This window comes from Mastacembelus armatus, chromosome 2, assembly GCF_900324485.2.
Source record: "Mastacembelus armatus chromosome 2, fMasArm1.2, whole genome shotgun sequence".
NCBI classification, from domain to species: domain Eukaryota; kingdom Metazoa; phylum Chordata; class Actinopteri; order Synbranchiformes; family Mastacembelidae; genus Mastacembelus; species Mastacembelus armatus.
Genome location: NC_046634.1, coordinates 6,341,589 through 6,359,146, shown reverse-complemented (window position 1 = coordinate 6,359,146; position 17,558 = coordinate 6,341,589). Strand labels below are relative to the sequence as shown.

The 17,558-nt window shown below is 39.5% G+C and overlaps 1 protein-coding gene across 8 annotated transcripts in view; it reads left to right on the top strand.

Annotated features, from left to right (window-relative positions):
- The first annotated feature begins 1,773 nt into the window (after window positions 1–1,773).
- mcf2la (mcf.2 cell line derived transforming sequence-like a) overlaps window positions 1,774–17,558 on the top strand; it is a 35,276-nt gene continuing 19,491 nt past the window's right edge. For 2 of the 8 annotated variants that reach the window (XM_026301266.1, XM_026301273.1), the window contains exon 1: window positions 5,435–5,600. In XM_026301266.1, the coding sequence (XP_026157051.1) occupies window positions 5,450–5,600 (151 nt within the window). In that variant the 5' untranslated portion in view covers window positions 5,435–5,449. Of the gene's footprint in view, window positions 2,022–4,200; window positions 4,551–5,433; window positions 5,601–9,779; window positions 10,088–17,558 lie in introns of those variants that run through there. The other 6 variants (XM_026301271.2, XM_026301269.2, XM_026301268.1 and 3 more) reach the window with 6 other exon arrangements.

Below are 17,558 nucleotides of genomic sequence, written 5' to 3'. Positions count from 1 at the left end.
GATTGATTGCGTCACCAATTGTTCCCGCCCTACCGTTGAGTCGCAAAGCTCCGCCTCTGTTGCCTAGCAACCTTGACAGCTGTATAAATTACTCGATAATGATGGAGCCAGAAATTTCTTTTTTTTTTCATTTATATTATTTTGGTAGAAAATTACCACCAGCGTCGGCGAACGATGTATTTCATTGTATGACGTTACTGTTGGCCAACAGTGTCAACTTTAGCTAACGTTAGTTTAACTACTAGCGTCTTTAATGTGTGGGAATTGTATTTTCAAGTTTTTTTTGTCACCCTTCGCCAAAAAGTCTGAAAGGTTTTAATGTATTTAATTTTTATTCAGGTGGATTCACTTCACTAAACAGGAGTCTGGGAAGGGCCCTGGACAAACAACCTCCAACAGGATGAGGAGGTAAAAGTAGGAGGAGGAGGAGGAGGAGGAGGAGGTGGAGGAGGAAGACCTGAACTGGGCCGTGCCAGGCTAATTGGGTGGAGCTGTTTGGCCTGAGAAAAGCATGCCGGTAAGGCCACACACTGTTTGCTAGCAAGTAAAGCTGTATACACATCCTTATGGTTGTGGTACAATAGTAGTAATAGTAGTTAACGCTATATGTGCGTCATCGATGTAATCTCCTGACTGGACGCGCGGAGGCAGCACAGCTCTGTCGGTAGGAATTTGAATTAATATACGAAAGTCAGTAATCCCATAGTTAAATATGTACACATCGGCAAATGAAACTGACATATCCATTAAAATGAATTAATCAATCACGACACTTAAGCTGGCAATTCAGCATATTATGGTATTGTTGTTTGGGCATGTTAAGAATAAGCTGCCTACTTTTTATTTTTATCAGTCTAGTATATTTAATAAACATTCTCTTTTGAGTGTATATTCTGTGCATTCTGGTGATTTTTAAGCATCTTTTTTGACCGGTAGATTTGTACCCACGGTCATTCATTTCAATATTAATTATATATTCTACTGGTTTGAGTAGCCTACATAGCTACCTGGAGTATTACAGTGTGGGGTAACACAAAAAGTCGACATTTTGTTCAGATACGCTGGTTAATATGTTGACCCCTAATAATATGAAGAACTACTCCTGCTTATCTGCAGAATGTGCACTTTCTAGTATTCCTATTAGGTATTTGATTAGTTAAATAACATTCAGTCTTTGGAATAAAGTTTAGAACAAGAAGGGAGCATTTATTCAACGCTCTGTCCTAGAGTACCTAACATTTATTAAATCAGCTGGGATACATTCATGAGATCCATTTTCTCTTTCAGAATAGACACTGATCTGGAGAGAAATATTTGCAGCAATGGGAACTTTTAAGTTGAAATTGAAAGTGAGTTTGTGCACTTTTCTTGGAAAACACATAAGCACTTGTAATCTGCTGACTTTTATTTCCATGAGCCCTGGACATCCCCTAGACTAAGCTCTGCAAACCTGGCTGTTAGAATTGTCACATATTTTATGTGGAACTTGACTTGATCTTTATTTAGCCTGGCATGTTACCACATCACAGGATCTTGGTCCATATGACATTGAAAGGAGCCAGTGTCAGGCGACTGGTAATTGGATGGGAACAAATTTGGTTGTTCTACCAGAAATCATCAGTTGTGGTTCTATGGCACACAGAGGCATGGATGTCATAAAATGTGTAACACAACATTTGCAGAAGTGCGTTTGGTGCTGTACTGTATGTGTCTGTCTCTTCCTTCCTCCCCTTCCTCTGTGTAAACTGCTGACCAAATTAGATGATCTGTTTCTGTTCCCATTATTCTTACACATTTGAATTTACAGCTCAGTGCTCAAGTGGTTCAGTATTGTTTATACATTTGCAAATACATTCAAATGGTTGCTGTTTTAGTAATATTTAGCATCTGTTCTCTTTTAGGAGCAGTGAAGTACATGTGAAGAGGAGATCCTGCTGAGCACTGGTGTCCAAGGATGGGAATACAGCAGTCAGTGCCAGAAGATGAGGAGCAAACACCGGAGGTGCTGTCAACAGTGAGTGGTAGGGATCTCTATGGTATTTGTTTGTCACCCCACATTTCCAGAAGGTTGTCCAGTTCAATGTCAGGTCCTCTTTGCTTTATTTTTGTGTATCATGTCTTAGGGAATGCAAATACTATCAGGCTGCTTCGAATGTCCTGGCATTTATGACTCTTTTCTAATGATCACTATATACAGCAGGTTCATTCATCAAGTTTAGATGAATGAACCTGCTGTATATACAATATGCTCAGACCATTGACAACATATGTATATTTTTCTGTTTGTTAGAAGACTCAGTAATATGAGTTGCCTCTCTGTGCCTTCACCTGTTTTATAAAGTTGAAAGAGATATAGTGTTGTAAGACTAGCTAGTATAATTGTCCACTGTTTCCAAGGCAGCATAGCGCTGGAGAATGGGCATTGCTCAGAAAAGTCTGAATAATTCATTTTGTTGTTACTGTGATTAGAAGCAGAATTTGAAGCAGTTTCAAAGGAAGAGGGCACAGGTTTTGATGTTTCAGAATAAACCAAATAGTTCAGAATGCCACATAATTAAATGTTCATGACCTGTAATATTTGAAGTTTAAATTGGAGATGTTTGTGTGATGATAAATTAAGTGATATAAAGATATAATTGTATTTGGCAGATAGAGACCTTCATGAATGATACCAGTGTACTTAGTTTTGTCCTGTCATCACCAATGCTCAAAACAACTCCAATCTCAATTGTGCCACAATCAGAAGCCTCTATTAACTTATCAGCGTACTGCTTACACTAAACACATCCACAAAACAACCCAGCAACACAGACAGGACTACTGTGTGCTCCTCATTATTTTAATTTAGTATTTATTAGATCGATTATGTTACTTTGATTTGCTACTGCCATGTTGCAGTGACATGCTCTAATTTCTGTTACCTGGACAACTGTCAGGGTGAACTTAAAATGTTTTGCCCCTTGAAGATCTTGCCCCTTGTATTTAAACCCCTGCACATCCCTGTTAAAGTGCAGGAGGTGAAGGTTTAGCTCACTGTTTAATACCTATGATTTTCTCAAATAGGTCCTGTCTTTCGGATGGTGGAACATCACTAAATTGCCGTTTGTAATTAGCACAAAAGATGGATATTTGAGTGTTGTATGGACCACAATTGTCTCTTTCACACACATGATTTTTTGTGTAAGAAATGCTTTCAGTTTGCTTTTATTCCTCAAAATTAGTTTCCAGTTTTGACACAAGACATTTGCAAACACATACAGTTGAAAAGTTAGTATAATTATCTTTTACAGGGGGGATTTATGTTACAGCCCACCCACTCTTCCTGTGATAAAGACAGCAGGCACGGAGTGAGATAAGCATTTCACAAGAACAAACACAGCAGCTTAATCGAGGAGGGGGAGAGGCAGGCGGCTTGATGAGGTCTCATGAACAAGCTCATAGACATAGTATGAAACATATAGTGTGACATGACAATGTCTCTTTTGGTGTTAATTCAAGAGAGCCAAGAGGTGTTAAGGCAACTGCTTCACAGTCTGCTCATATCTGTTAGTCTGTTGACCCGATACACGCACCACAGCAGGAGCAGTTGGCCGATCTGGAGAAGAGGTTAGTGCTAGTTGGAATGTGTGTGCTGACTGTATTAGCACAGGTGGATATTTTGTTTTAAGTGTATTTCTGTTATAGTAACTGGACACTGATGTGTGTTCTTGTCTGTAGTGTTTGTTATTTATGTGACAGGATGACAGGACAGGATTTCCTATCGCCACAGGGAGATCCCACCTACTGTGTTTTCCCCTTATTTTTAACATAATAGAAAGAACTAGACTATGTTTTTTTTTGCTGATGCTACAGTATGACTGTGGTACTTTAGATAACTTGGAATTTGCCCAAGAAAACACAAACAGCTGTACTGAGGTAATTTATCTGTGTAGGTGATTTAAATTTGAGGTGTTATAAGAAATCATTGTGGTTATAGGAATGTGGTTTAGTTCTGGTTTGCGTATATTTACAAGTTTTGCTTGTGTTCCAACATATATCTTAGAAAAATGTATAGTTTGTCCCCACATTTATTAGTTGAATTATTTTAAGGTGGAAAGTCAGGGATTCAGTTTCCCAGTGGGATTGTCGTCATCTTGTACAATATTGAGTTTTTCTCGTGACCCTACTAGTTAGAGTTGTGAGTTTAGAATGTGTGTTGTCATATGGTAGATGTTTGTAGTTGTTTGCAGACCAACAGGGGAACTAGCTGTCACTTTAAGGTAGACTAGACTGTGGTTCCTTGACCTTGGTAACTGATTACATAACATAGCTCTTGTTGAGTGGCTAATTGATAACTAACCTTATGTATGTCCCAATACAATAGAACAATAGAACAATAGAACTATCTTCACCAGACACATGGATAAACAGGAAAACACCAGAAATCATTAGAAAGACGAGCACACTGGTTAAACTGGAGTTTGTATTTGTCATGCCTGCTGTGCTTTGCTGTGGCTGTAAACCAGCAAAACGGAATTGGAACTATCAATGCACCCAAACTACCAGACAAGGTGAGTGTCAGCAAATGAAATGTGTTACTCCTGGGAACCTGTTGTGCTTTATAGACAAGAACCAGACACATGGTCGCACTGTGTAAAGGGGTCATTTTTAGGTTACATATTAAGTTAGGGTTAGATATTTAAAGAAGAACCTGCATTGAGTGTTATAAAATCATATTAGTCATGCGGCACAGCCAAATCATGATTTGTGCATGTGAAAAGTCTCTCACAAGACCAAAACCAACAGGTCCGAGGATTAATCTTAGTTTGTAGACATTAGATGGGAGGTTGAATGTATTTTTGAGGTTTTATATCCTTCGGTCTCTTTATGCATAATAAAATCATGTGGCTAGTTAATGCAGATGATTCATTTGTACTTTCATGATACCAAAAGTTACAGCTAAGAAACTCCGGTTTTATAGCAACACAATGTGCTATGTCTGGCAATACTGGCAGTGGCTACATTATCATCAGAATACAAGAAACCATGAGTGATGTAGCTGTGTTGATGCTTAGAGACAAAAATTGAGTTTGTGTTGAAGAGGTCCTGGTATGATCACTGCAAATTATGTAACCTTTATATGTTCCTGTTTTAATATTTTAGTTTTATTTTGAAACAGTTAGCCCAGTTCCTGCAGATATAAATGCATTTGTGTGGTTAGCATGGCAACTTCTGCACCAAAGATGCAAGTTGTAACATAAAGTCATAATGTAAATGTAGTCAGAAACGTGAAAGCAAACTGTTATTGGGTGTATCAGTATTCCTTTGTCAGATTTACTGTAGGTACACAGATCACCACAGCAGGAGGGAGGAGCAGTGGAAAGAGGAGTGGTGTAATTTCTCAAGAAACCTTGACAGGTGTGTGCAAGAGAGAGACACACAGGAACTATTTGGAAATACAGATGTGGAAATGAAGACGGTTAGAGAGGAAGAGGAGAGCGGACTGAGGATGAAGGAATGCACAGGAAAACGGGAATGTGGAGGAGAGAGGTTTGTCAGCATCTCACTGGAGGAGATGGAGGGTTACTTCAGATACACCCAGTCCTGTCAGCAGCTACAGAGTGAGTTTGGCAGGAATGTGTGTGTGACATGGCATAAATTATGTGTGCCAGTGCATGGAGCATTGTTTAGTTAATGTTGTGATGGAATTCTAGACTTTCTTTAGGGGAAGGAAGATATAAGTGTACTCCCTCCTGCATTGTTTGGACTTGAAATTTAGATTACAGCCATAACAATGTTTTTATTTTATGTAAAACCTACAGATGAACACACGTTGCTGCTTTTCTGGAAATGCTGTTTTCTTTTGTCTTGGTTGTGGTTGTTTGCCTCATGATGATCACATTTGCATTTTTGGTGCATGCAAGATGGTCACATGCTTCTAGCCTGTGACCGATGTTTTTGCAAATGTTTTTTTCAGCACTGTTTCTGAGAAGCCAAGTCGTTTCTGTTTGAAGCCAAATGGTTCAACCATCTTTTCAAATTAAATAACTACAATCCCCATTTAAAAATCTATCCAGCACTGGGTCTTGAGATTTTTCTGCTATTCAAATAACCTCCACAGCTACTTGCAAGAGTGGCACCATATAGCCTCATCTATGCACGGTTTTTAATCTTAGCAAATTTTTGAATTTCTGTTCCATAAATGAAGGTGTGTGACACAAATAATCCATGACTCGGCCTCCAGTTTTGCTTGCCAGAGCCATAATCTGTCTATGGTTGTCAACTGACTCTTCATCCATGCAGGATATAAAACTGCACAAGACAAAAAATATGATTTTACAGATATATTTATGCCAACATATGATTTATTGAAATTTCTTGTCCAGTGCCCACATCAAAGGAAACCAAAGTACATGCTGGAAAATAGTAATGCAGTATACTACTACATCCTTATTTACTCAAGGTGGTTAAATAAAAGTTGGTACAATTACCTGACAGACGGTGTGTGTGTGTGTATATGTGTGTGTGTCAGAGAAAGGAGGAGATGTGTTAACAAAAGACTGCTGACACCACTGATCACACATACTCCTGGCTGTTTATGCCTATGAGAAAAGTGCAGTGTGAGCTGATGATTTTTAGATCTCTACACCTGTCTGTGACTATTCTTGTCAATTTCTTGTTGGCTTTGGTCTGTATTTAGAGATGCTGTGTGTATTTTTAGGAATGCTTTGTCACAAAGACAGGCACTGTGGTTTTGCTTCTGATGTTATTGTTTGTAATGGTTGATGCACCACCAAAAATCTCATGATTTTATGATGGTCAGCCATTATCTTTGTAACTTCCTCGGGTGTTTCCTGACTGATGATCCATCGTGACTCCTGAGTGGCAAAACTTCCTCTTTCATAGGTAATCTCATGACTTACCATGTTTTAAATTTATTTCTCTTGGATGAGTCCAGGGTGTAATCGGTTATCTCTCTTGCCCAGCCTCAAGTTTAAATTCCTTTAATCAACATTCATATTAAATAGCTAATTTTCAATTCAAGTCCTTCAGCATGATGCCTAAAACAAGTGAAGTGTTGAGTTCACAAGTAAAACACACAGATTATCATATGGTGCTAAAATGACAACAAAGTCAACATGCACAAGACACAGTAACGTGAAGAATAATGGGAAGTGGAAAAACAGTAGCTGCACCAACAGATGCTTTTCAGTAGATGTAGCCTTGTAAAGCAGTATAAAGCAAATGAGCAATGAGCAGTCATGTGTATTATCAGCCAATAGTATTAGTCTTCTACAGGAAGTGAGGTTTGAGCTCCTGCACAAAAAGACCATTCTGGTAATATTGAATTTCTGTTAATGGCTTTTACCAGAAATGAGGATTAACAATGTCTTGGCACTTAGGAAACCTATATGAGGATCATGCATCTTGAAAAATAAATGATTTGTGACAGTTTTTGCGTTTAATGGTAGTAATTGTTCAGTTGGATGTAATATTTTATTTCTGTTTGAGGGGTGTTGCAACAGAAAAGTAGCCTAATAACTGCCTGCTAGTGTATCTCCTCATGAACTAAGTGATGAAGTCAAATGGTACATTTGTTCACACCTTATTTGACCGATGTGTTCCTCTACTGCTTCTTTTCACTTGAATCTTCCTGTTTATGCTCCAGGCAGCTATCAGTGTTTGATCCTGGGACGGAAGTGTCAGTAGTGTTTCATCTTTGCCAACACAAACATAAGAGAAAGTCTTAAAAAAATCATTCTGGCTGTAGTCTGTGCCACATCCCATACACAGGCACAAACAGGTCTCCTTTACATCCCGTGTACACACATTGAAGTCTGGTCTACATCCCATGTAAATACACACAGATGCACATTCACACATTATTAAATATTTTTAATTCAAAGTTGATGTTAGAGGCTTTGCACGTCATTTTAACTGATGCACACACGCCAATAGTATGTTTCAACTACTACTTTTCAGTACCTGGATTAAAAATCAGGATACATTAAAGTTGACATTGTTCTGACATTTTAAATCAGGAAAGACTGAAGTTAGTAAGTAATCACTGAGACCTGGGAGCTCAGTGATATGGCTACACCAAAGCCTGACAATTAGACAAGCTTACACAACAAGTTTTATATTGAAAGTGAGTGCCAATCATGTTGCAAGTAATACTGCTACAGCAAGTACAAAGATAGTGTCAAAGTTGCCCAGGAAGTTAGTAATCTGTGCAGTGTGTGCCATGGAAGCCTACAGAGTGAGATATGTACCACACATAAGGAGTAATCAGAGTGAAGTACTGGGAATATGCTGATCCAGAGACTTTAATCTTTAATATTCAAAAGAATCCCAGTTAAAAGATTTTTCTGAGTTAAAAGAAAACAACATACCATTTTAAAAATAGCTAAAATGTGTCCACATTAATTTTGGTGTAATTTCTCCGTCTGAAATGTGAACATTCAGGGTGGAACCGTAAATTGACGATCATATGTAATAGTCATTGCCTTTGGAGGATAAACCCCTAGAGGCAGGAAATGAACCATTTTAAGCCCTCTGCCTTTTCCTGTCTCACAGCAAACGTGCTCTATCATCTAAATCTGACATTTGGTAAACACACTACTCAACCGATATTGACTATAGGCATGTATACTATTAGTAAAAGATCTCCACTGTCATATTCAGATGTTTTAAAATCTTGTTGGCTTAAAGCATTTGAAGCCCTTCATTTAATAATCTTAGCTCAGACTGACATTCATTATTATTTCAGCCTTAATCCTATTCTTAATCTCATGCTTCCATTGTTTTTCATCTCCAACACCTAATCTCAGCCTCTACAGTTTTTACCACCTTAAACCCTGAGGCATTTCTGTAGTTTTAGATATGTATTTTCTGATTCTTCTTGTTCTAAAATCAGCCTTGTTCTTTGTTGTCATGTTAAAATTAGATTAAGGCAGATGAGAAAAACAAAAATTCTGTAGTAACAAAATTTTATTTGTATGAAAAGCCACTGTTTACTGTGTGCATGTCATGATCTGAATGTGTTGTTGGAGGGATGTGAGGACAGACTGTATTTCTTGTTGATGTGACAGAGGGAACTGTTGGGCAGACAGAAACAGAATGACAGTTTAAAATGTTTTGCTCAGCAGGGGAGAGTTTTAGCAACTGAGCTCCTGATAGTCTTTTCACATTTTCACCAGTCCAGCCTCTCCCTGCTTCTGTGTGTGGTACACTGGATCCCCCTGCTGTCTTTATTGCCATTGTGTGTGTGTGTGTGTGTGTGTGTGTGTGTGTGTGTGTGTGTGTGTGTGTGTGTGTGTGTGTGTGTGTGTGTGTGTGTGTGTGTGTGTGTGTGTGTGTGTGTGTGTGTGTGTGTGTTCGTGTTTTCTGTGAGAAGGGCAGAGGGAAACAACTCGGTTCACTGTCTCTGCAAGTAGATTTTCACTATATCCACGACAGTAAAGAAGAAACATGCATTCATAAAATCCTGTGTAGTTTGTTTTATTGGTTGAGATTTTGGACATGCACATTTATTTGGTCATATGGTCACTATGTTCAGCCTTAATAATTACAATATAAAAGCACTTGAGCTTCTATTGAAATTATAATAAGCTCACCCTGTGTGAATTAAGAAATGAGACAAGAGAAAGAGAACTTGAATCAATTCTGCTGCTTGTGTTTGGTGTGTTTTGGTTTATTCAGGATCTCTGTATTCTGTCACATCTAGTTTTCCTCTCTCTGTGAAAACAGTGTGAAATGTGAAACAGGGGGTGGACCATATGAAACTCCGCCTTGCTGGCTGGCACAAATGCAGAGCAGGGAGGTGTGTGTGTGTGAGAGAGAGTGTGTGTGGGCTGCACTGTACTGTGACAGTTTAGTAAGCAGCTGAAGTCCTTGGCTGTGGCACGATGGACTACCTGAATTTCCACCGTGATGTTCTCTGACAAAATATGTGGTTGTTTGTGAATGTGCTGTAACAGTGTGTGTGTGTGTGTGTGCATGTGTAAGAGGGGACATACATGCACCCGCAACACAATGGCTCTAAACCGAGTGTCTCAACTGTGCCATGATATCACCAGACTGTGGCTGCAACTGAAGATGATGACAGGTATAGTGTCTGTGGTCACTTAATATGTCTGTGTGTTGTAAGTTTTATAGGCAGAAATAGACTACAAGATTTATGCAGGTGCTCTCCTGTGTTGCAGTGTGTGTTGTGCACTCTTTTCCTGGGCCCTGTATGAACACGTGCAGCAATAAACTGCAGTATTTTGCATCACAGGCAAACCAGGTGGTTAAGTGGATTGTTTTTTGTCAGCCCGGTTTGGTTCCATGTTTCCTTCAGAGTCCTGCTGCTCATGGCGAGTATTATCTTTCTAACTTCAGTTTCTCACAGATACATTGGTATCACCATGTATGTTGGCTGACATGAAACAAGACTCAGCTGTATAAATACTCAAAAGAAGGAATTTCTAAACTGTATCGTGATTACATATTTTATTATCCACTGAGCCCTAAGTGTTTTGTTTAGGTGTCCTGATTAGTGTTACTCTTAGTTACAATTATTCAGTAAAGGTTATCAATATATGTTTGTGTTAATAAAACATTTCTGAGGTGAAACTGGCAGTGACATGGTGAATTGTTCTTTGGGGACCGTGAATATTCATATAAAATACTGGATCCTGGTCAGGACTAGACAAAGTGTTGGATGCAAATATACATCATTTCGTAACAGATCTCCTCTGTTTAAAGCACTTTATAAAGACACACAGAACAGTTCATAAATGAGCCTAAACCACTTTATGAATGAACTAAGTGAATGAACATGACCTGACTTTGTTATCCACATTGATTTTGTCTCACTGCACAAAGATGCGTTTCCTGCTAAGGCATCACTATCCATCAGATAGTTACATAATCCAAACTAAATGGACAGTGGACCTGGGGGTCTAACTGTCCAGTGAGATGTGTGTTAATATGAGGCTCCTCCATACAGTAGACAGTAGCACACTGACAGCATGTTAATCACATTCGTCCTTTTAAACACAGTGTGTTTCCTCTTGTCATCTGGGAGCAGCGCTGGGACAAAACCCTTTTGAGAGTTTGAATGTCAACATCTCCTCCCTCTTATTTCCACTGGTGTGTGTGTGCATTTATCAGTTAATTCCCCCTCATTTGTTCTGCTGTTTTGTTTGCTCTTATGAGGAATAATGGCAGTGTTTATAATAATCCATACTAATTTTGTCATGCTTTTTTTGGCTGTCTGCGGGCTTTTCCAGGTGTGTGTACAGTGCTCTGCATTCTGTTTGTGTTGCTGTGCAGAAAGAGTGAGCGTGTCTGTTGACAGATGGACTGACATTAGCTTATAAACCCACCCAACCTGCTCAGGTGTCAACCTTTCTAAGCAATGCTTTTGCCAAATCAGAGATTAGAAGTTGACAAGTGTCAGCTAAGCTCTCATAATGCAATCTGGAATGTAGATCCGAGTGTGTCAGTCTCTCTGTGTGTGTATGTTTCAGATTTATAAATACCAGTTTGCATTGGATTTAGCAGCAGCAGCTATAGTTCCAATACTCAAGAGGCCCATTCAAAGCAAATCGTTAGTAGTAGGAGCTGTATCAACACAATACCAATGTAAGCAAGAGAAAATAATCAATAAGCTCAATACAGAGACAAATGAGATTAAATGGATTGTATGAATCTTTAATGAGCCCTGAGGGCTGATGGCAAGAGCGACTTAGACATTAATTTTTAAAGAAGCAACATATTTATTGTGTCATTAAATGGGTAGCCAGGAAATTACAGGCACAGGATCCTTTACATCCTATAATGCATCATTAGAGCAATTGCCTTTCAAATGCCATTTATTGCAGATGCTACGTCCATGGTAACATAAACAGTTAAAGTGGTGGAATGCCCCTTTAGTATTATTCAAACTTAATACAGTTAAGTACATTCTGAAAACTTGCTCTTCCAGGTCACAGAAAACAAAAATAATAATAATGATGATGATTATACCTTGTAACTTTATAATGAAGTTGTTAAAACTGAGTTTCATGCCCTGGGGCTGTGTGCACTAATTCAGTCCTTGCGTTTCATCATGCCTTCCATGCAAGCTTTGAAAAGAGGGATCAAATTCTGTTCAGGATTGCTGACCTTTTGATTTTAAATCTAAACCTCACCACAGTTACAGTGGTCACCCACCGGTTAGGACCCACAACACTGTATGGAGAGCCAAAAGAAACTGAACTGAAGGAAAATAATATCTGGGTTAGATGGGTTAAGTATTAAGTTAAGTCTACCCACCACCCCAAGTACAACTCCAGTAACCTTTAAGACTATTATAAGAGTTAAGTCTTGTTTCCAGTGCATGATGTCATTCTATAAAAGAGTTGTCAGATTTTTCCTACAGCTACAAGTTTCTTTTAGAGCAAGTAAAAACACAGTCGAGCTGGATTCTTTACTTACTGGCTGCCTCCCTCTCTTTTTCCCCCTCTGTCATTTAGCTTTTTTCTCTTCCTTTGGTTTTTCTCTGTGTTCATGTTCATCTCTGTTTTGTGTGGCGTAATGACTAGTAGCTATAGCCAGAGGCAGCTAAAAGTGGATGCAGTTATATCTGCTTGTTTCACTCTCAGACAAGGTTTTACAGGCTGTTTTTTTACTCTAATAGTGAGAGGAAGGGAGTAGGACATGGACTGACATGCTTTGTATTTTTGAGTCGCACCACAGATCTCGCAGCAGCTCACAGTAAGTTTAGGAGTTATTTGATTCATTAAAATGAACATGAGAGAGCAAGCAGAGGTTTAGTGCCACTAAAACATTTTGGCTAGCATCAAACTCTGTGACCTTCTCGGTGCAGAAAGGTCACCCTGACTACGAGGCTGCTTAGCCATCAGATAATGACCATATCCATTTAAGTGCTTCTACTTTCAGGCTTGTAGATTTAGATGTTTAAATTACATAATAAATGGTCAAAGCTTATCTTAATTTGAGACTATGCAAAAATATTTGCGCTCACTCAAAATTGAGATTATCTATGGCACTAAAACATAGGTACGTAGCAATGCAATAAATAGATAATTCATTGTGAGCAACCAGATAAATTTCTGAACCAGCTGCATTGTGTTCCCTGGTTGTGTGTCTGTGTGTTGTGACGGCAGCGCAGACTGCAGACAGAGGGACAGTGGTGTGTTGTTTTACAGAGATGATGATGCCACCATCTATTCAGTAGATTGGGGCTCATTGCCAGAGTAAAGCCTGAAGCCATTGTTCTGGATTTCTAAAGTAACTGTTACTGAATGGAGGCAGAGCACATCGTTTTCAGCTTATTGGCCCCGTCAAAATATATGTACAGTGAAACCTTAATTTGCAACTATACAGCATCAAAATTAATAGGATTCTGCCATTAAAACTATTGTATCCAATGAATAGTATAAATAAAGTGTGCTCAAAGCAAATAAGTGGGAAGGTTGTATACATTTAATTCAAATAAATCTATAGTGATTAATCCATTTTGTAATTATTTTCTTTGGCCATGTGATTTTCATTCAAATTAATTTTCTCTGAATGTTTCACTACTGTGTGACTGAAGTCTCTATACTAAATGTATGGAGGCATTAGTGAACATAGCAAACCTAAGATTAGGAGAGGCAAAATTTTAATCCTCAAACTGGATTTCTGGAAAATGAAGTGTAAATAAAAGAGCAGTTAAACTGGAATCTCCTCTGGGATCCCCTGACTGCACACTGACAGCTGCAGCTTTAGCAGAACCCAGACAGTTGGTGCAAAGTCATGTGACCATCAGTAATATTTTAATATTTGTGCGGTTGCTGTTTTTTTTTTTATCCACACAAATTCATGTTTTGTGTGGGGATGAGCACTGCACACACACATTCCAGGCTGCTGTTGGCCCTGTGACCCAGATGTTGTTTGACATTGTGTGTGTGTGTGTGTGTGTGTGTGTGTGTGTGTGTGTGTGTGTGTGTGTGTGTGTGTGTGTGTGTGTGTGTGTGTGTGTGTGTGTGTGTGTGTGTGTTAAAGGCACCACTGCAGTGACCGATGGGGCTTTAGTAAATCCTGATTATAATTCCAGATAATAGAGCTTGGATTCCCTCAGACAAGTACACACACAAACATGTGTACAGCTACATAGCAGCTTGCAGATCCTTGATTCTCTACATGCAACATGCAAACACACACATTTGCTACTGGCCATCTCTATGCTGGCATTTGATACCAACACAGAAACTTTTACCCCCCACCAGTCGCACACACTGCTCGTTTGTCCATCCTAGTGCCTTTAAGTCTACATTCCAACTCAGTCCTCTCCATCCGGTGCATACCAGAGGAGCAGATGAAGGTCTCAGTGAAGCCTGACTGCTCAACAATTGCTCAGCTCTCCTGCATTGTGTGTATATGTCTGTTTCTGTGTGCCTGAGATCATTTCAGAGGTGCCCCTGTATCATGCAATGCTGTCATGCTTGTTTTTGTTAGTATAGTCTTTAAGTAGGGTCTTGTGTGTGTTGTAATGTATGTTTGAGTGAACATCACTTCTCCAGTTTCCTGTGGCTTTGAACTTTGACCAGGCCCCAGCGCTGGGAGCCATGAACCAGCAGAGAGCAGCTGGCTGCAGGCTTTGAACTGACAGTGTTTGTTTAGCAATGAAAACCTGTAGTAACATGACTGCAGAGCCGAGGAGGTAGAGGAGTCTGTGTTTGTGTGAGTGAGACAGTAATAGACAGTGTTAGCTGGGTGTCCATTAACTGTTCATGCTTTGAGTGTGTGTAATGGACTGTGCCTATATCAGACTTAATTGCACTCTGGACTTCAGATCGATCTCTAGTGATGTAAACAAAGTGTGTCTTGTTTTACAAATTGAGGTTTTACAAATTAGTCTGTAAAAGAGAGTTAACACATTGATACATGGTCTCTTTCATGCAGTTATGCTTCATATAATATAAGCCTCAGGACCTCAGAAACAGAAAAAGAATTCTGGTCCAAACTCGTATCTATTGGGGGGAAAATCAATTCAGTGCTATATTCAGTTCAGTACCATGTAGGGAATTGTCTGTAACTGTGAATGAAATGAAAAATATAGGACACTTTTAGTACTGTACACTGATGTTGTCTTTTACAGTTAAGTGTGGCACTGCTGTTTACCCCCTGCCATGGAGAAAACACACCCACAGTGTCAGCTAGCACCAGGCCAATACATTAAATATGTAGGCATGTGTAAAGAAACCCTGTCCTCCTCTATGCTTTTTTTCCGACTGCCTCTCCACCACCTCCTTGTCATCTTTTCACCACTATCTTTGCACCCAGGCCTTTTTCTCTCTCACACATACAAACACATGCAAACAGGCAAATGGACCGAAACAGGCAAATGGACCGGTTTAATTCCTGCATACACAGTGTAGGACTTAAATCCTGAAATAAAAGGTGTCACATACGTTTTTTGCCATATGCATTTAATTAGGACTGTCGACTTAACTTCTTAATAGTACTGAACTGATAAAAGTGGTAATATTTGGTTTTAATGGAGAAACTGAGTATGTATCGTGTTCCCCTCAGCTAAGCCCCTGAAAAAGAAGATGAATGAATTTGGGGTGACGAGTACTGGGGGAAGGGTAAAAGGGGATGGGGGACATTCTTTATAGGCCCCACATAATCACTGTTTGTGTTCGGCTGCATTGCCCTACTTCTAGCGTGAGTGTGTGTGTTGTCTGGTGGGTAAAGGGGTTCACTTGCAGCCTAGCCGCTATAGTTTAATTTCATTCATTCGACTGAGGACAAAGCAGAGAGTTTTAGAGTTTCAGCAGTGAAAAGCTGCCTGACGCCAGAATGTCTGATATGCCTGCACCATTCACCCCTATAGTGCACAAGCCATGTGCACTGTGCAGTTTGTTACAACTTGACGAAATAACTTTCCCATGATTTATATGCATTTTCCACAAATCCAATTCATATTTAATTATTCAGTCTCTTAGGGTTTATCTGTCCAGCAATATTTAAGATAAAGGCAAAAAACAAACTAAGACAAACTCCTTTTGCTTTCTTTTTAACCTAACCCTCATGTATATTCTTTAACAGGTCCTGGTGCTCCTGCCTGTGTGTGTGTGTTTGCTCAGAAGCTAAATGGTTCCTGAGTCATAGTTCTGACATCTTAATGTAATCCCCTGATGTCTGGAGCCATGCCTGGTGTGTGTGTCAGTCACTGTTGTACACCTCCAGCATGTATTTGTACAAAGTCACTACCAAAAAAAGGCCAAGTGCTTCCCAAACATCCTGAAAACAGCTGCATGCACATGAGACATGAAACTTACAGTATGTGACATGAGTCACTGTCTAGCCAATGGTGTGCTGACACAGTATAGAGGATTACTGAGGATCTAAGATCTTAATCTGTTGGCTTTCTTCATCATATGGAGCGGCTGCAGAAAACAATGTCCATAGTGCCACAGATTAGAGAGTCAATGGAAGAAATGACCAACAGACATTAACAGTTTTCTTACAGAATACCTCTTAAAAGATTATATTTATAATGGAAAACTCTAGTTGTATGATCCATGGCGAGGGTTTGGTATAGTATGTGTATTGCTTTGCTCTCCCCATTGTTATTTATTACTAGATTTACAGTAGGTTAAATGCTGTCACAAGCTGTCTATTTAAACATTATGTGGCGTGGCTATGAAAATCTACCTGTTGCTAACCATACTAGCAGCTCTGTAGATGACACTATGGGTCTATTGGTCATTCCAAAGTTGTTGGATGGGTTCCTGGAGGATGAATCCTACAGACTTTTATTCTGAGTTTATAACAAATATACTATACTGCTCCCAAAGACTGAATCTTATCATTCAGAAGAGCTGCTGTCATGCAGCGATTTGGGTGGATGGCTCCTTTCTAAAATGTGAACAGTTTGTTTGGATTGCACTTAGATGGTAATTAATGCCTCTCACTGCCAGTCCCACCATACTGCTTGGAAACCTTGCCACACTTCACTCACACCAATCACAGTGCCAGCCCTTGTCTATATGTACACACACTTCACAGTGATGCTCCATCACACACTAAGATGACAGAGATATTAAAAATTCTCAGTTTTCATTCACAGAAGCACATGACCATACACAATTAGCAGTCCGGTGTTTGGCATGGGTCACACATAGCAACCAAATGGATGGCAGAGAATGCCTTTTCCCTGTCTTCCTCTGTCTACATGTCTCCCAGGGGTAAATGGGATTAGCATAATCCAACTTGACCAGAGAAGAGGAAATCCAAACGCCGTTTACATAATCCTCTGTTTCTACTGTAGTTTAACCCCTCTCCTCGCTTTCACCGCTGCAATTTTGGCTCTGTCCCAATTCGGTCTACAAAGGCGCAGCCTTCGTAGTCTACGTAGACCCAATTTTTAGACAAATTTCAGAATACATTAACATAGAAATATTAGACATGTACTGTAATAATACAAAAGGATGAACATATGTCATGTCACGTATCACGTAAATGTCGTCTACAGAGGACTTCCTGATTGCGTCACCAATTGTTCCCGCCCTACTGTTGAGTAGCGAAGCGCCACTTCT